This window comes from Monodelphis domestica, chromosome 1 (assembly GCF_027887165.1).
Source record: "Monodelphis domestica isolate mMonDom1 chromosome 1, mMonDom1.pri, whole genome shotgun sequence".
In the NCBI taxonomy this organism is placed as follows: domain Eukaryota; kingdom Metazoa; phylum Chordata; class Mammalia; order Didelphimorphia; family Didelphidae; genus Monodelphis; species Monodelphis domestica.
Genome location: NC_077227.1, coordinates 226,873,794 through 226,894,154, shown reverse-complemented (window position 1 = coordinate 226,894,154; position 20,361 = coordinate 226,873,794). Strand labels below are relative to the sequence as shown.

Here is a 20,361-nt window from a genome sequence, read left to right as displayed (position 1 = left end):
GAAAAATACGTGCACAAAAATATTCGTAGTTGTGCTCTCTGTAGTGGCAAAAAAGTGGAAAATGAGAGGGTATCCATCAATTGGTGAATGGCTGAACAAATTGTGGTATCTGATGATGGTGCTAGAATGCTATTTTGCTGAAAGGAATATTGAACTGGAGGAATTTCATGTGAACTGGAACAACCTCCAGGATTTTATGCAGAGTGAAAGGAGCAGAACCAGGAGAACATTGTAGAGAACACTGTACACAGAGACTGATACACTATGGCACAATCGAATGTAACAGACTTTTCTACTAGCAGCAATGCAACAATCCAGGACAATTCTAAGGGACTTAGGAGAAAGAACTCTATCCACATCCAGAGAAAGAACTGTGGGAACAGAAACACAGAAAAAAAACATATGATAAATCATGTAGGTCAATAGGGACATAATTAGGGTTTTGATATTAAAAGATTACTCTATTGCAAATATGAATAACATGAAAATAGGTTTTGAATAATAATACATGTATAATCCAGTGGAACTGCTTGTCAGCTCTAGGAGGGACGAGGGAAAGGGAGGAATAGTGAATCATGTAAGCATGGGAAAATATTCTAAATTAATTAAATTTATTTTTTTTGAAAACTAAAAAAATACATTAAGTATTTGAAAATTAACCTACCAAATCACACAAAATATTTGTATAGACTCAATTACAAAGCAACCCTTAAAGAAATGAAAGTTAACATTAAAAACTGGGATAATATATAATACTCATGGCTGGGCCAAAACAATAAAAATGACAATGGCACTAAATTTAATTTACATTTTGATGCAATATCAATCAAATTATCAAGGGATAAGTTACAGAACTTGATAAAATAATTTCCAAAATTCATTTGAAAAAATGTAAAATATGAAGATAGGGAAGAAAGGGGGAATAGCACTTCCAAATCTCAAACTATATTATAAAATAGTAGTCATCCGAACTATTAGGTATTGGTTAAAAAAATCAATTAACTGGAGCAGAAGTGGTAAAGTAGAACCAGAAAAATGGAACTCAATAATATGCTATTCAATAAAACTAAAATTATTACTTGGTAAAGAAATCACTATTAGATAAAAACTGCTAAGAAAACTAGAGACTGGCAAAAAATTAGGCATAAATAAACATTTTATGTAATATTGTAAAATAATTAAATGAATATAAAAGATTAATATGAAAGATCATACCATAAAATTAGAAGAGAAGTATGTTACATATATATATTTCAATTAGAATTTTTCAAATATATTTTATTTTCCCAATTACATATAAGAACAATTTTCAATATATGTTTTCTGAAATTAGAAGATTCACATTATCTTCCTCCTTCCTTTTCTTTCCTCCCCCTCTCAGAGACAGCAATCAATTTGATCTGGATTATACATGTGTTATAATACAAAATATACTTCCATATTGATCACTGTTGTAAGAAAATACTCATATAATGCCAAAACCCCAAAATAAAAACATAAATAAACTAATATGAAAGATGGTACACTTTGATCTGCATCTGACTCCAAAAGTTCTTTTTCTGTATTTCATTATTATTCATTTTTATAAGTAAATAATCTTGTAATAGCAAAATCCCAAAACATATATCCAAATAAACAAATGATAAATCATATGCTTTCATCTGCATTTCTACTTCAACAGTTCTTTCTCTGGAGAGGATAGCATTCTTTTTCATAAATGCCTCAACTGTCCTGGATTGTTGTATTGCTGTTAGTAGCAAAGTCTATCACATTTGATCATTCCACAATATTGCTGCTCCTGTGTACAATATTTTCCTGGTTCTGCTTATTTCACTCTGCATCAATTCATGTAGGTCATTCCAGCTCTTTCAGATATTATCCTTTTCATCATTCCTTATAGCACAATACTATACCATCACCACATTATACCAGAATTTATTCAGCCATTCCCAAGAACATCCCTTTAGTTTCCAATTCTCTGCCCCACCACAAAAAGAACAGCTATAAATATTTTTGTAGGAACAGATCCTTTCCCATTTTTTTTCATCTTTTTGGGACACAGACCTAGTACTGAATAACCAGACTATTCTGCTAATTATTGCTTTATAGTACAGTTAAAGACCTGGTACTCCTAGGCCACCTTCCTGCATATGTTTTTTCATCAATTCCCTTGATTTTCACCCTTTGATCTTCCAGATGAATTTTGTTACTATTTTTCTAGTTCTATAAAATAATTTTTGACAGTTTGAGTGGTATGGCATTGAATAAGTTAATTTTGGTAGAATTGTTATTTTATTATATTAGCTCAGCCTACACATGAGCAATTAATATTTTCTAGTTATTTAGATCTGCCTTTATTCATGTGAAAAATGTTTTGTAATTGTATTCATATAATTCCTGCATTTCTCTTAACAAGTAGATTACTAAGTATTTAATATTGTCTAGAGTTATCTTAAATGGAATTCTCTTTCTATATTTTGGGTTGAACTTTGTTGGTAATATATCAAAATGACTTATGTGGGTTTATTTTGTACCCTGAAACTTTGCTGAAGTTTTAATTATTTCAATTAGTTTTTAATTGATTCTCTAGGTATACCATCATATCATCTGCAAAGAGTATTGGTATAGTTCCCTCATTGCCTATTTTAATTCCTTCAATTTTTTTCTTCTCCTATTGCTAAAGTTAGCATTTTAGTACTATATTATATAATGGGGGTGATAATAGGCATCCTTGCTTCACTCCTGATCTTACTGGGAAAGCTTCTAACTTAACTCCATTGCAGATGATCCTTGCTAGTGTGAAAATATAAAACTTTCTCTAATAAGGGTATGGCATATAAGATATATAAACAACTAATATATATATATATATGCATGTGCATATTATAATAAAACAAAAATCCAGCTCCCAGGAGATGATCTAAAGAACTGCAAACTATTAAGACCCATATAAAAGAATGTTCCAAGTCAAAAATAATTTAAAATTTTTTAAATAAAAATAATTCTGATATTTTGCTTGCTAACCTATGAATTGCCAAAAAAGAATTAAAGATGGAAATAGTTAATACTGAAGGATTTGTGAAAATTATACACATTAGGGCATTGTTGGTGAAGTTGCAAACCAATAAAACTATTTTGGAATGTACAATGTGTCTGACTGGCTGATCAGACCAACATAAGCTCAGACGGTTCTGCTACAGATCAGGCATAATTAGCCCTTATGAACATTTGAGATGGAGATGCCCCTAAATTTGAGGATCTCACATGTCTGTTGAGATACTGCAATTCTGCTTTGCTCACAGAACAGTGCCTCCTTTGATATAGGTTTGCCATGCTGATGGTCTTGTGCCAGGGTCTCCCATGTCTCAAACAGATACCAAAGTTCTTCAGGGAGACCTTAATAGTGTCCTTATAGCACTTCTTCTTGAAACTCCATGTGAGCACTCCATGTGTGAATTCTCTGTAAAGTAGTATTTTAGACAAACATACATTTGGTATTTGAACAATATGGCCAGTCTATCAGAGTTATGCTCTCTGCAACAGAGTTTGAATACTTGGCCATTCCACTCAAGAAAGGACCCCAGTGTCCAGTGCCTTATCTTACCAGGTGATCTCCAGAATCTTCCTAAGACAATTCAAATGAGAGTGATTCAATTTCCTGCCATGACACTGGCCTATAGTCCAGGTTTCAAAGGCTAACAATAGTGATGTCAGCACAATGTCTTCATTATGCAACCTAATATGTCTTTTCTCCCCCACACTTTCCTTCAGTATCCTAAGCTTACTTTTGCTATCTATGTGTACATCCCTGGAAAGTATATTGCCAAAATGAGTGAACTATTCCACAGCATTCAAAATTTCTCCATTAGTTGTAATCCCTGGTTCTATTCCACATATAGATGGTACAGTACTGGATGGTAGAGAATCTCTTGTTTTCTTGGTGTTAATTGTTAAGCCAAAATTAGCACAAACAGCAGAGAATCAATTCATATACTGTTACATTTCAGCTGTAGAGCCTTGCATTGATTGCACAAACATCTGTGAACAAAAAGTGCATCTTCTCTCCACTTTAGTCTTGCTTGTAGGCTTTTCAAGTTAAATAATTTACCACCTGTGCAGCAGCTGACCTTAATGCTGTTTTCATCCTCAATGAAGGAATCTGTCAATACTGCTGAAAGCATCATGCTTTAAAAGCACCCAGTGCTACTTCACTGCACTGGTGACTAGGAAAGCTCAAGAGCATCATCCATTATTCAGAATCTACTTATGAATATGGTGCATAATACCGATTAACTTCTCTGCACAACCAATTTTGCCATGAACTTCCACAAGCCCTCATGATTGACAACCATAGGCTTTGGTCAGATTGATGAATGTTTGCATACAGATCTCTGTTCTGTTCTTAGCATTTCTGCTGGAATTGTTGGACAGCAAACACTCTACCAAAAATTCTTCATTCCTTTCTGAAGCTCCACTGGGTCTCAATTAGAAGACAATCTTCCAAGTGAGGAATAGAAGAACTCATGCAAAAATCTTGTCAGCAATTACTAAAAGAAAGATGTCTCCCATCCAGGGATTGTCACATAACAACCCATTTACTTTTCTTTTAGAGATGGACAATGGAGGCATCTTCGATCTCCTGGGGGATAATCTCCTCTTGCCATGTAATACAGAAGATCAGTCAGATTTTGTATGAGCAGTGGACTCCCCACCTTGTAAATTTCTGCTGTACTAGAATCAGTCTAGCTCTACCTGAACTTCCAACTGCAGAAGAGGTTTTGAATGTCACTAGGCTCCTTTCATGAGACAAAGCACTGACTTCAACTTGAGGTATACAGTCAATGGCTTGTTGATTACAGTCTATTGACTACACTATGGAACTATTCAGTCCATCCCTGCAAGATCATGAACATATCACTAATCCTTGTGGCTCCATCAGCATTGAGTAGTTAAGATGCACCACAAGTCTTTGATCAACAGATAGCCTAAAAGCATCATAGAAGTGCATTCTGTTGTTAGTATCAGTGTAAGACTGAATTTCATCTGCCTTCATAGATAGCCAAGATTCATTTGTCTGTCTAAGTTTCATTTGTGCTTTACTTTAATAGAGTTAAATGCTGACATTTTAGAGATGGATGGACTATCCTGATAGTAAAACCCTGTGGAGTTCTTGTTTTTAATTTTTTAGCTTATGAATTTCCTCATCATTTTCATCAAACTAATTTTGATGTTTGTAAATGTTCTGGTCCAAATAAATAAATGGTGTTGCATACCAAATCTCTGAAAGTTGCCCACTGCTTTTATGCTCCACTCTTGCCAACTGTGTGTTGGCTCAGCTTTCCCTCCAAGTCAGCAACAAACTGTTCACACATGGAGAAACTCTCAAGTTTGTTGATGTTAAGTCTTCTAATAATCATTTGCCTTGAGGGTGCCACTTTCATTGAATGTCAATGTTTAGCTTGGAGAGAATAAGTCTATGATCTGACTAGCACTCTGAACCATAAATGGCTTTCATTACTCACATTCTCACTGTCTCTTCTCACAATGAGGCATTCTATTAAATACCAGTGTTTTCTTTGAAAGTGCATCCATGCAGTTTTATTGCATTGAGGTAAGCAAAAGACAGTGTTGTTGATGAAAAGGTCATGAGATGCACAAGTCTTCAGGAGTGAGTGACAGTTGCTGTTTCTGACTCCATTTCTCCCAAGGACTCTCTGCCATATATGATAGTCTGTGCCTACTCTTGTATTAAAATCACCCAGAATTACAAGCTTATCCTTTTTTTGGCATATTGATGATAAGGGTCTCCAACTCTTCATAAAATTTTTCTTTGATCTCATCAGGGTACATTATGGTAGGAGCAAATGCGCTGATGATGGTGGCATGGCACTTTCCTGCAAGTGGCAACCACATTGTCATGACCTTATTGTTCACTCTTTTGGGAAGGCATACAAGCTTATTGACTACATTAGATTTAATTGCTTCATGGCACTCCTCATCATGGCAACCACTCCAGAAAAACATGTATCCAGTTCTGACATCAGAGTTTCTGGCCTTCATTTGCCAATCTTATTTAACTCAGGACTGCGATTTGGATGTAATACCTGCTAAGTTCTCTCAAAGCAAGAGCTGTTCATCATTCAAGTCTACTGGATTTCATGTTGTTGTCCATAAGTGTATACACAATCTATGTACCAAATGTAAATAGAATAGTCTTTGCAAAGTCTGAGTGCATTTCTTTTGTCATTCATCCATAGAGTAGGATCCCCACCTGCTATGATAAGCAAGTCAGGGTTAGGTTAGATGAAGCAGTTTTTAGGGTCTCTTTTCTAACCCCTACCTCATGCCTGAAGGTAAGCAGTCTGGTTCTTTAAAAAGGCTGCTCAGACACCCAAGGAGCTGCCAAATTCCACTGTTGCCTCAGTCCAGTGAGAAGATGGCCCTATTATGCCCTGGACTGCCTTGTGTGCAAGGTTGTGGCTACAGCATATAGCTACATCTGCTGCTTTGTCATTGGCATGGTGCCACATAACCTTAAGGTAGGAGTAATATATAAAATAATGAAATAATAAAATGGTAAAATGAAAAATTGCAAAATGGTATGTAATATCTTTTGATTCACACATAAATTCAATTTAAGTGAGGCAAAGCTGCACAAAATAATCAGCCTCACTCTTTCTTCCAGGGTCATCAAAGTCTAGTGGCAAGACAAAAATCAAGGTAACTGGTAATGGCTCAGGATGCAGTGAAAGATCTTGAATTCTTTGATGTCTGACCAAGGTCTAAGTGCTCCATGGCACTTGTTTCTACCAGTTTCATGGCCCATTGGAACAAACTGTCCACATTTGCCTATTCTGCCAGGGAAGTCATGACATGTTTCAGAGTTGGCAACTCCCTAATTCACCAATGGATCTAAATTACCCTCAACCAGGCTTAGTTCATCTGCCAAGACAGTTTTATTGGGGCTTGGCTGCAGCACATGTCATAGTTTCTTTAAGCCACAGATGAGAATTGAATGATTGGTATGGCTCAAAAGTACAAAGCAGCCCTGAAAAAAAAGCTTAGCAGCCTCACAAGAGACATATTAGTATTCCTTAACACCCTGTATACCTCTTTGGGTAAGATATTCTTGTCTCTAAGTCCATGTTGTCTTCTTTCTAGAATATGATATTGCAAGCTGCTCTTCTCCTTTATAATAGTGACTGCTATATCATTTGTGATTCTGACTATAGCTCCTTAGTCCTTGAATTCTTGGACATCTGCAATATTTTTTTTTCTTTAACTTGGAAACTCTGGATTTTGGCTATTATTTTCCTAGATTTTATGTTAGGATTTCTTTTAAGAAGTGACCACTGGATTCTTTCTATTTCTACTTTTCCCTCTACATAGTTTTCTTTTAATATTTCTTGAAATAAGAGATCTAGTTTCTTTTTATGGCTATGGTATTCAAATAATGCAATTACTTTTTATTTTTTTTCTCCTTGATCTGTTTTTCTGCCCAGATGTTGTTGCTAAAAGATAATTTATATTTTCTTTCATTTGTTCAGCATTTTGACTTTGTTTTAATATTTTTCATTACCTCGCAGAATTACTGACTTCTTTTCAGTCCTTCAAATTTTCAGGAAGCCTGTTGCTTGAGCAAATTTTTGTAACTCATGCCATGCAGAATTTACTAATTTAATTCCCTAATTTATCTTTCCAACATTTCTTCCATGGTCTGCATTTCTTTTCCAATTCTTTTCCATAAGCACTCTCATTACATTTCTTAAAAAATTGTAACTTTTTTTTAAACTGTTGCTTTATCTCCTTCAAAAATTCTAGTTGAGTTTGTACCCAAGCTATGTTGTTTTTTTCCTGAGGCATTGCTTTTAGAAGTTTTGCTCTTCTTTTGTGTTTGTATCTTAAGAGTGCCTGCCACTATAATAGCCCATTTACAATAATTTTTGCTGTTATTGTTTGCCCATCTTTCCAGCCTACTTCATAATTTTGGACTTGATATAAGGACTGGGCACTGCCACACTTTTGGAGGGTAAATCTAGGCTGGTTCTACTGATGCTTTCTTGATAATTGAGCACTTTATCTAATGGGAATGGCATTCTAAGCTAGGGAGGCTTTAGGCAATGTATTGAAAAAGGTGATGGTTAAGCACAAGCAAATAGTAATAGTAGTAGCAGCTTGGAATCTACAATTCTGCTATTCTGTATCAAAAGAACTTTCTAACTGTGTAATCAGAGCTGAATCCATTTACAGCCTATACTCTCCCAGAACCAAACCTAGTCCAGAAAATTGCAGAACTCAGATGGAATGCAGCAAACAGACTTTGTTATGAGTCATGCAATCTACAATAACACAGTACTCAATAGTCAAGAAAGCAACAATAGAAAGGACTATGGGGAGAGGGTGAACAAGGTAATAGTGATAGTTCAAGTTTCCAGGCACATACTACTTCCCATCTCTCTCTACTTTTGCTCAGCTAGTCCACTTACTCTGTGTGAGAGTCAATTGATTCACAGTTGGTGGGTACAGTTGGCTCCTTCTTTACAAGAGTTCTTTCCTGTTAGATGATGGTGAGGGGTGGAGGTTGTACCAACAGTTGGAGGACAAGGAATGTGGCCATTCCCAGGTCTCCTTGATCATCAACATAAACAGGATACCCAAAGAAAATTAGTATACAAATATGGAAGAAGAGATGAGAGAAGCAGGTATCACATGACCTCACTTATCAAAATAAAGATTGAACAAAAATAGAAATATATATACAAATTCTGATAAAGAAAAATTAAAGTCTACAGTGAAACAGATGAGAACAGAAAACAAAGAGGATATATAAAAAAGAGTCATTTGAAAAGTTGATCATAAAGGGGATATTAAACAGTTACAAAGAAAATAAAAGAAACATTTTTTTGCATTTTTCCCCCTGAACTGAGCTTTGAAGGACTGAAGAATGCTCAAACAGGGAGGTGATGTAGGAGAGAATTCCAGGAGTTGGGGAATCAAGGGGCAGAATCCTGCCTGTGCTAAGACCTGGAGTTAAGAATTCAATCTAACTCAAAAATTTAATAAGGGTATATTACAGACAAAAAGTTTTTGAGATACACGGATGCAAAGAGAGAAAAGACACAGGTCCTAGCTTTCAAGGAAGCTTCTCCAATGAGGAGGTGAGGAAAAAGATACTTTCCAACACTTAGAACAAATTCTACAATAGAGCGACTGAATGAATTTATGAAAAACCTGTACAAAGTTCTTCCTGTGTACTAAATACTTGGAAAAAGAAAATTGAGATACCCTTTCCTGGAGAAATCAGTAAAAGCAGGGCTTCAGTCAGCCTTGAAGGAAAGCAGGATTGAGGCAGGTTTTGTAATGGGAGGCAGTCTAAGAGTCATTTCAACTCTAGAGCTCTCTGGTCCCAATACAACTCCACATAGCTTGCCAAAATTTAAAAAGATTCAGCTCAAGCAATCCCGAAGGGAAATTTTCTATCTCTAAATGTTCTAATCAACAAAAGAAAAAAATAAACCAATGAATTGACAAAGTTGTCAAATTATGAGAACTGTCAATAATGGAGGGCTTCTAAATGGCAAGCATATTGTTAGTAGAGCTATGAATTTGTATAACCATTCCGAAAACAATTTGAAATTATTCAGTCACTTTCTTGTAACTAAAATGTCCAAATTCTTTTAACCCAGGAATTCTTCTATTAGCCATATACTCTAAAGAGGCCAGTGACAAGAAGCAAGATCCAACATATAAATAAATGATTATAGCAATACATTTTGTGGCAGAACAGGGAACAAAGTAGATGCTAATTGACAGGAGAATAGCTAAAGAAATTATGGTACATGAATGTAATGAAATATGACTGACTTATTTAAAATAATGAACATGATGAATAGAAAGAAGTATGGGAAGACATATGAACTGCTACAAAGTGAAGTAGGAAGAATCAGAAAAATGATATGCAGGATGACTATAATTTAAATTGACACAACAATAACAAAATAACTGAAGCTACATGCTGTGAAGTTACAATAAGCAAGTTTGGCTCCAAAGAGATGATACCTCTCCCTAATCCTCTGTACAAGTAGAGTACCACTGATGTGAAATATTATATATAATGTATATTTATACTGTTAAGATAGTTTTTATTAATTTTTACTTTTATATTTAAGAGTAAAAGGAAAAATTTTTTTCAGGAGACCCCACCCCCTCCTGTGTAGGTTGGCAGTTGGTGACCCCCTGCTGTGCGAACTGTCAGTTGGTAACAGTTAGAAGGGTGTAGCTGAGTGTGGTTTATAAGTTGCAGACCATTAGAAAGAGTTTTTGACTCTGTGTCCCCTAAGGAGAGAAGTGTGTGACTTACTCTCTGGGACTGTGAGGAGACTGAGAAATGGATTTAAGGCCTTAATAGCCTTATTAGTAATTTTTAATTTGGGTAGATAGATAGTAATTATATTATCAGATAGAGTAGTGAAGGGCTTTGGCCTAGCAGAAGATATTGCCATCTTAGATAGATAGATAGATGTAGAGTTTTCTATAAAAAAATTTAGTTAGGTTTGAGATCTGGGGTATAGTTACAAACTATTGTGAGATTACTATCACTTTCGTCCTTCTTATTTCATATCTGTATTTCCTAATAATAAACTAAGTGTTCTGCATTTAATAAACTGCACACTGGCTTTTGTTCAAACTCCTACCCCAAAAATTTACCCCTTCACAATACACATATATTATATGTGACATATATAAAATATTGTCAAACTTTTTTGATATGTCAGTTTTTGGAAACATTTTTACCCTTTTTTAATTCATCATTATAAAGAATGGCTCTCTGAGAAGGAGAAGGGGAGGAAGAAAGTGGAGAATATAAGTAATGTTAAAAACAGATTATACAAATTTTTTTATTTTTTTTTAAAACAAAACAATGGGAAAAAGTGGGAAGGATAATATCCTAGCAATTCCAGATCTCAAATAGTATTACAAGATAGTAACATTCAAAACTGGTATTAATTTTAAAAAATAGAATAATTGATCAATGGAATAGATAAGCTAAAATTAAAAGTAATCAAAAGTATGCAACATGTACATAACAATACAGTATCTGATAAACACAATGATTTTAACTAATAGAGTAAGGGTTCATTATCTGACAAAAACAACTGGGAAAACTATAAAGGAGTATGACAGAAATTAGATCAATATACCACACCTTTTCCACAATATAATCCAAATAAATGTGATCTAGTTATAAAAAAAGTCAAACAACTTAAAGGGGATTAGTAAGAGATAATCCTTCACAACTATAGATAGGTATAGATTCTTGGTCAAAAATGGAAAAGTGGGGTTCATAGGGAATAAAACAGACAACAAGATTACATAAAATCAAAAAGTATTTGTAAAAATAAAATCAACTGAATTATAAAGAAAGCCATTAATTGAAAGGGGAAAATCTTTAGAGTAAAATTCTCTGAAAAGGTCCTGTAACCAAAATGAGTAAGAAAGGAATTTACATATGGGTAAAAGCTATTCCCCAACACATAAATAATCAAAGGAGATGAACATGCAGCTCTCAAAAGAAGAAAGGCAAGCTACCATAAACCATATGAAAAATTTTTCCAAATTGCCAATTATCAGGATAGGAAAATTAAAATAACTATTTGGTTCTACCTAACATCCTTCATATGACAGAAAAGGAAAATTATAATAGATAGATAAGAGGGGCCAAAGGAAGATAGGCACACTAATAAACTATTGGTGGATCTCTGAAGTATAACCATTCTGTAAAATAGTTTGGAACCAAAACCAAAATTCACTAACTTAAGTATATCTTTTGACCCAGGGATACTAGTCATATTACTCAAAAAATAAAAGACAGAAAGGACCAATTTGTATACAATATTTACAGCAATACTTTTTGTGTAAGAAAAAAACAAAACTATAAACAAACCAGGTGTTCATAAATTGAGGAATAACTGAACAAATTATGGTTTCTGAATATAATTGAGTATCATTTGCAGTGGCAAAAGGGAGGGATTGAGAGAAACCTAGGACCACTTTATGAACTGATTCAGAAGGAAGTAAGTAGAACCAAGAGAATAATTTTTATGATGGCAATATTTTAAGAACTTTGGAAAGACTTAATGACCATGATAAAAGCAATGACTAATCATGATGCCAAAAGATTATGATAAATCATGCTTTCCGAACTTTTGGCAGAGAGAGTAATGGACTAGAGATGCTGAGTAAGATATGCTTTCAGGAATATCCAATGTGTGAATTTGTATTGCATGACTGTTTATTTGACAAAAAGGACTTTTATTTGAGGACAAGTTAGAATTGGATAGGACATAGGGAACTTACTAATAGGGATACTTTAAAAAGGCAGAAAAGAAAGGAGTGTTGAATCTTTTTTTTTTGAAGTTCAGAAAGGGTCACAAAGAAATGGGTCTTTGAACTATTATGTTAAATTTAAAATATTTTAAAATGGGCTTTTCATAGTAAATATTCATAATTTAATTTTTTATTTTTTTGAATTTAATTCATAATTTAGTATTGTCCTCTTTCTGTTCTTTGTAAGAGAAAATATTCATGTTTGTTGTTTTTAAGTTCATAATTAAAAAAGAAAGTATCTTAATATAAAAGATAATACTGATCAATAGTTGTTAAAAAATAAATAAAACTTGCCTGAGCCAAGTTAAGTGACCTTCCACATGGTCACAGTTAGTAGATTTCAGATTTTCAGATTTAAGGCTAGGAGGAGCCCACAAAAGCCTCATTTCACAAATGAGGAAAGTTAAGCCAGAGAGATTCAATGACATGCCTAAAATCACAAACATTAAATGACAAACTTAAACCCAGGTTCTCTGACTCCAAACTCAGCATTCTTTCCTCTGGGAGGCTGAACATGAGCCTAACTTCCAGTGCAATACTTTATCACTATGAAAAGCTGGCTTTTCATTTATAAAATAAATTTCATTTATAAAATAAAGACTTCGCAAAATTGATAGGAAGATCTCATATGGCATTTCATTTGCACCTTGTCATGTGTTATTTTATATCAGCTATATGTCTTGTTATATTATTAATAGCAAATAGTTATGTAACACCATAATATGTAACATACACTAATACTACTATTACTATAACAACACACAAACACACACACACACACACACACACACACACACACACACAAACATTATCTCATTTAATCTTCACAACAATCTTGTGAGGTAGGTGCTATTATTATCCCTATTTTCCCAAAGAGGAAACTTGGGTTTTATTAAGTGCCTACTATTGTGCTAAACACTGAGGATTCAAAGAAGGGTTAAAAACCATGCTTGCTCTCAAGAAGCTCACAGTCTGAGGGGAGAGACAACATGCAAACAGCTATTTACAAACTACCTCCAGGATCAATTGGAAATAATCAACAAAAAGCACTAGAATTAAGAGGGATTGAGAAAGGTTTCCCATAGAAAATAGGATTATAGCTGGAACTTGAAGGAAGCCAGAGAAGGCAGGCAGCAGAAATGAGCAAAGAGAACATTCTTGACAAGGGGATAGTCAGTGAAAATATCTAGGGTGAGGAGAAATTGTCTTGTTCAAGGAATAGCCAGGCTGCCAATGTCTTGGGACTGTAGGGTTCATGGTAAGTAAGGGGTGGTGTAAGATGTAAAAAGACTAGAAAGGTAGTGGGTGTGGGTAGGAAGATTTTGAAGGGTTTTGAATACTAAAACTGCTTCTCACTTAAGACAGTAAGGAGTAAGGACCATATCTTACCTAAAATTCCTCCCTCTATCGTGCTCTGTATATAATTTATGGGCATTTTTCATTACTGGGTTGACACATTTACTGTTTTCTTCTTTGTTAAACAATTAAACCATTTCTTAAATATCTACTGTTTTGAATTAGATTTTAATTGAAGATTAAGTAATATATTAAATGTAATAGTGCTTTGTAAGGCATCAGGTACTAAACAAGTGTTCGGGGAGCTTATTGTCATGACATAGACCTTTATAGACATTGCCTTCCTTCAGCTGCTTACCACTAGCCGGCTTTCTTCTTTGGGAGCCAGTCGTTCTAGGAGATCACACCCCAGCTGATAGCAAAGGATGCTTGACTGGCACAAGTGGCACTCAATAGCTCTTTCATCCTTCTGGCATGTATGAGAACCCCCCCAAGGGGCTTGGAAGACATTATTTATAATGGACATGATGTCTTTAGACAGACTGTTGTCTAAGCCCATGGTGATTCCATCATCTTGTAACTCCATCTGCCAGATACAAGAGAAAAGGAGGGAATTTTGTGATTTTTGTCTAATGATTTTTGCATACTCCCCCAGAAGTGGCTTCCACCCACCATATGCTGTATTTTTATTCAAAAATAGAATGTCTATCTATCTATAGCTGAATGTATATATTCTTTTCCATGATTTTATTTGGAGATTTATAGTAATATAATACCAAAGTAGTGTATGACTAAGAGTAATAAAGATTTTTTTAAAAAAGCAATCTTCATTAAAAGACTCACTGTTACAATGAAATAACCCTGGGCTCTTGGAAGCTAATGAAAGGAGAACAAACTCTGATGAGTCCTCCCTAGCTAGAAGATTCAAATGTGGGACCAGTGACAGACTATGTATCATCTGAAGACAAGTCAAATTTAGAGTGTATAGTTTTTTGCTGGAAAATTAGCTGACAGTGAAAATTGTTTTTGTCCATAAAAACTCACAAACATCATATACTAATATAGGGTATTTAGAGACTGGGGGCATTAAGGAACAAGATTCTGTCTACACTAATGATAATCATGCCAATACTGATGAAATCACCAATGCCTGAAGTTCAAAGATATTAAACAGAGCAAAATGAGGACATTTAAATGATCATTTTATAACCTCCTCCTTTTATAGAAGTGGAAAGAGAGGCCCAAAGAAACTTATATATATTTCAGTGATGCTGCCATTGTTCCAAATACTTTTGGAAGTTCCCTTTTGAAAAATGAATTCAGAGTCTGAGTTCAGTCATTGATAACTGCCATGCAAAAAGGGGATTTGATTTGTTTTGAATGGCTTCTGGTACAAGCAATAAGGAATAGTGTGGCAAATTTGGGCTCAAAAAGAAATTTCCTAACAATTAGAATAAAATAAACTGTTTTATGAGGTAGTGACTTTCTGGCCATACAAAGTGTTTAAAATAGGTACTGGAGACATACAATTCAAACAGAATAAGAACTAGTTGTCAAGGATGCCATAGAAAGAATTTAGAAATTAAAGGTTAGGCCTATATAACCTTGAGGTCTTTTCAAATTCCCTATGACTTTATGATGATAAAATGAACAAAAATAATGTAAATTGAAGGAAAGTTTTTGTTTCAAGTACCTGCTTCAGCAAAAGATCAAACATAAGAATAAAACAATTCAGATTCATTTCGTCATCTTCACAATCAAAGTCAATAGTCCTTCCTCCTGAATGTCCAAAGTTCTTGAAAGGGCTCCGAAATGGACTGCGCATGGGACTTCGGAGAGGGCTTTGGAAAGGGCTGGGAAATGGACTTAACATATGATGTTGAACTCGACGACCAGGATCAGAGGCAACACTCACCTGTGAGAAGAAAGGTTGAAATTTCATTGAGTAAAATCAGTTTAGTTTAGTGAAAAGAGTACTGGGCCTGGAAGCAAAAGCCCTGACTTGGCTCAAGTCCCAGTTTCAACACTTAGCTAGTTATATTATCTAAGACAAGTAATTTGAACTCTTTGAGCCTCAGTTTCCTCATCTATCAGACAGATAATATCTATACTATCTACTTGCCAGGGTTGTTGTAAGGAAAGTGCTTTGCAACACTATATAATTATATAAATATGTATAATTTATATAATATATATAATTATATAAATAAATATAAAAATAACTAGCCTTCAACTATGATACTCTTCTCATTCCCCAATAAATAATCTAAATGTCTCCAAACACTACTCATTTGGAAATTAATCAATTCACATCAATGAAGAGGAAATAAAAACAATTATTAGTAGCTACTTTGCCCAATTTTATGGCAATAAAGCTGACAATCTAAGCAAAATTGATGAATATTTACAAAAATATAAATGGTCCAAATTAACAGAACAGGAAATAAAATACTTCATAAATCTTATCTTGGGAAAAGAGAAATTGAACAAGCTATAAAATGAGCTCCCTAATTAAAAAAAAAACAAGGACTAAATGGATTTACCACATATTGTGAATAATTAATTACAATATTTTACTATTTGACAAAAACTGATAGGAAAACTGGGAAAGCAGTTTGGCAGGAATGAGGCTTTGGCCAACATTTCACATCATATACTAAAATACTCTCAAAATGAGTGTATAATTTAGACATAAATGATGATGCCAGTCAGATTTATGGAGAGAAAAGTTTATGAACAAACTAGAGTTTGAGAGATTCAAGAAAGTAAAATGGATAATTTTGAAAATATAAAACTAAAAGGTTGCCCAATAAAACCAATATATATAAAATTTTTTTAAAAGTAGGAAACTGGAGAGTGGGGGGGGGGGGAATCTTTGTAGAAAGTTTCTCTAACAAAAGCTGGGAATTATTTCTATGTATATAAAGAACTGAGTCAAATTCACAAGAATAAGAGCCATTCTCTAATTGATAAAAAATCAAAGACTACGAATTAGCAATTTTCAAGGAAAAAATTCAAACTATCAATAGCCAAATAAAAAAGTAAGCTATATCACTAATAATTAGGCAAATGTAAATTAAAACAACACTGAGGTACATCTCATACTCAGCAGATAAGCTAAGATGACAAAAAAATAAAATGACAAATGCTCGAGGGAATGTGGGAAAAGATATGCATTGTTAGTGGAGCTATGAACTAGTATAACTACTCTAGAAAGCAATTAGGATCTATACCCAAAAAGCCATCAAACCATGCATTTCTTTTGACCCAGCAATACCACTACTAGTTTTATACACTTAAGCAAAGAGGAAAAGGACTCATATATACAAAACTATTTCTAAAAACTCTTAACTGTGTTAAAAAAGAAACTATGTGGATGCCCAAATGAGGACTAGCCGGACAAGTTATGGTATATGAATGTGACAGATTAACATTGAACCTATAAGAAATGATAAAGGAGATGGTTTCAGAAAAACCTGGGAGAATCTGCATGAACTGATACAAAGTGAAAAAATGAGTGAACCAGGAGAACAATCTACACAAAAATACCACTGTTGTAAAGATAATCAACTTTAAAGTCTTAGTAACTCTGATTGACACAAAGATTCACAATGATTCCAAAGGACTCAATGAAATATGTTATCCAAATAAAGAATTGGCATATTTAGAATGCAAGTTGAAATATATTTTCTTCCATTTTTCTTTGCCTTTTTAAAAACAGGGCTATTGGGGGTAGCTGGGTAGCTTAGTGTATTGAGAGCCAGGCCTAGAGACAGGAGGTCCTAGGTTCAAATCTGGCCTCAGACACTTCCCAGCTGTGTAACCCTGGGCAAGTCACTTTAACCCCCATTGCCTAGCTCTTACCACTCTTCTGCCTTGGAACACAGTATTGATTCTAAGACAGAAGGTAAGGGTTTAAAAAAAAATACAGGGCTATTGCAGGAATTTTTTTTTGCATGACTATATATATATATATATATGCATATATATATATAAAATATATATAAATTATATATTTGTTGGCTTTGATTTTTCATGCCTTTTCAAAGGATTAGAGAGGGAAAAGTAGAGGGAAAGAATTTGTAAATTTAAAAAACAATTTAAAAGTCTCTACAAAAGAAAAGAAGTGATTAAAAAAAAATAAAATATTTTCCCCTATGATCAGATGTGGTGGGGTAGTCATTAAACTATATGTACTTTTAAAAAATTAAATGAATCATATAAAAATATAAAAGAAAACTATCAAAATTCCTTAAAATACTGATTTATGCTACATTTTAAAAGTACTGCTACACTAAAGGAAGAAGACATTTGAATTTACTTTTATATTTGGATCATATCAAACATTTTAAGTAAACTAACCCAAACTTTATTACACCTTTCTCTAAAATAAGGTCTCAGGAATAATCTTCTCAAAACAGAATATTAGAAGGTAATATTTAGTTATCATCATAAGAATTAGAGATTCCATGGCTAATGAAAGAAATATGGAAACCTGAGGACTGTCAATATTAAACACATATTAATTACTAAAAGCACCCCTAATTAAAGTTTACAGCAGTGGAACCATACACTACAGAAAGAATAATAATGTTGCTTGCTACCTATGTGACTTCCAGTTTGCTATAAAATAAGGAGGCTGGACTCAACCTCTATGTCCCTCCCATCTCTAAACCTTTGTTCTCATGATCCTGACATATCCTCCTTCAATGATTGATTATGGCATCGTATTGACCATGAACTATCAAAAGTTAATAGAATATAAACTGAAATAAGAGTTGTATGCTATAAAGCTGGAAAACTTTCAGCTATAGGTCCGAAGTAAATTATGTCTATCATCCTAGAACTAGCCTGGCTAAAGACTGAGAGGCTCTTCTTTAGAAGACTGGCCAGAAGGAACGACTTACTTTGACCACATTACTTCACAAAGAACATCTAAAGTATGGAAAGACCTGTTATTTATTTAGGATCAGATTTAAAGTCTAACACCTTCATTTTACCAATGAGAAAACTGAGGCTTAAAGAAGTTAAGTGACTTTCCCAGAATCACACAGCTAGTAACTGTCTGAGACAGTATTCAAAAAAGAGCTTATACTCCACTACACTCTACACTTCCTACATTTATCAATAGCAGGAATATATACAATGATGAACCCATAGAGTCTTACAATAGTAAGAAGAATTAGAAATTTAAGTTAGTTTTTAAGTGGAAAAGTTAAAAAGTAATTTAAGTAGTAAATTAAGTTAGTAAGTCAGTAAATCACTTTGAGTGACCTTGGACAAGTTATTTAGTCTCTGTGGGTCTCGATGTTTTCTCATCTGTGAAATGGAGATAATTCCTGTCCTGCTCTGCCTCCTACAAAGTAGATATTATACATGAAATACTTTGAAAAACATAAATATAAATTATTCAAGTCACTATTATTATTTAAAATGATGATTATGGGTATCTAGGTAATTATCTAGGTAATTAATTTATTATTGGTAGTACCCTATTAAAAATATCTGAGTTGCTGTGTTGGTAAAAAGTTAAGATTTGTACTACATGAAAATTAAGAATGTTGTCTCTAAATTGAAGTGAGAAACGCAAAGACTTCCAGCTACTGGTCAAATTCCCTGTAGGGGTCTGTGATACACAAGTAAAAGGGATCAGCAGATTTAGCAAGAGAGAGGGATAGTCTTGCCAGATATGGATAGGGGTAAATGGTGGCAGCTCTCTTCATCACACAAGAAGGGCAAGAAAGGGTAGCCACCCACTACACGTCCCAGGCTTAAGGATCTCTCCTTCATCTAAATTCTAAAATCAATTTGCTTATGCTCTTATTACATTATTGAATATATTATTGTTATTTATAGATTGAATTTGCCTCTCTATTAGAATATAAATTCCACTAACTCCTATTTCTATAGTACTTGCCAACTTAATAAAATGTTTTCTCAGATCTCTGTGGAGTTCTGGATTATTATTCCCCTTCCTAGGCTTTCTGCTCTATAATGGCAGAGCTCCTTTCTTATTAAATTTTCAGTCTCCCTCTCTATAGAGACTGGGGCAGTACTTTGTAAGTGCTTAATAAGTGTGTATTAAATTGATAGATATAAAGAGATAATTTTGAGAACTAAAAGACATTTGGTTATAGATTCCATTTGGCATTTCTAGATCCTATCTCATAGTTTATATGAATCTTGAATGATAAAAAGAAGGTAACATGAAAGAAAACAGTCATCATTAACAAATATCTGGGCCTTTGATGTCAGTCTTAGGCACTGGTGCAATTGGCAGTGCTTTCCAGAATCACAACAAGAAATATGAGAAGAATTTGGGTGATAATTACCCTTCGAGCTGCAAGACTCCCTGCCAGTTCACTGACTCTTGATTTTCTTTGATTTGCTAGCTCTTTGACAGAATTAACTCCATCAGAAAACATGCTTATTAGGAGCTGAAGTGGCACCATAATGTCTAGTTCTGATAACACCTGAAGAAAGACAAACATATAGACATATAAAAAAAGAAAAACATAAAATTTCAAAATACGAACAAAAATATAACAATTTTTAAATTAACTATTTAATATGTCATTTAATCTTGTACATCATTTGGATATCAGAAACAAGTAGTAAGGAAAGACATTAGGCTGGGAGTTGGAAGGCCTATATTTTAGTCCCTCATGTCTAAGATTG

The 20,361-nt window shown here is 34.0% G+C and overlaps 1 protein-coding gene across 28 annotated transcripts in view; it reads right to left on the bottom strand.

Moving 5' to 3' along the window:
* Positions 1-20,361, bottom strand: part of UNC79 (unc-79 homolog, NALCN channel complex subunit) — a 338,162-nt gene that overhangs the window by 175,088 nt on the left and 142,713 nt on the right. For all 28 annotated transcript variants that reach the window (XM_056810500.1, XM_056810495.1, XM_056810498.1 and 25 more), the window contains 3 exons: positions 20,016-20,156; positions 15,377-15,598; positions 14,042-14,269 (listed from right to left, as the gene is read on the bottom strand). In XM_056810500.1, the coding sequence (XP_056666478.1) occupies positions 14,042-14,269; positions 15,377-15,598; positions 20,016-20,156 (591 nt within the window). The remainder of the gene's footprint in view (positions 1-14,041; positions 14,270-15,376; positions 15,599-20,015; positions 20,157-20,361) is intronic.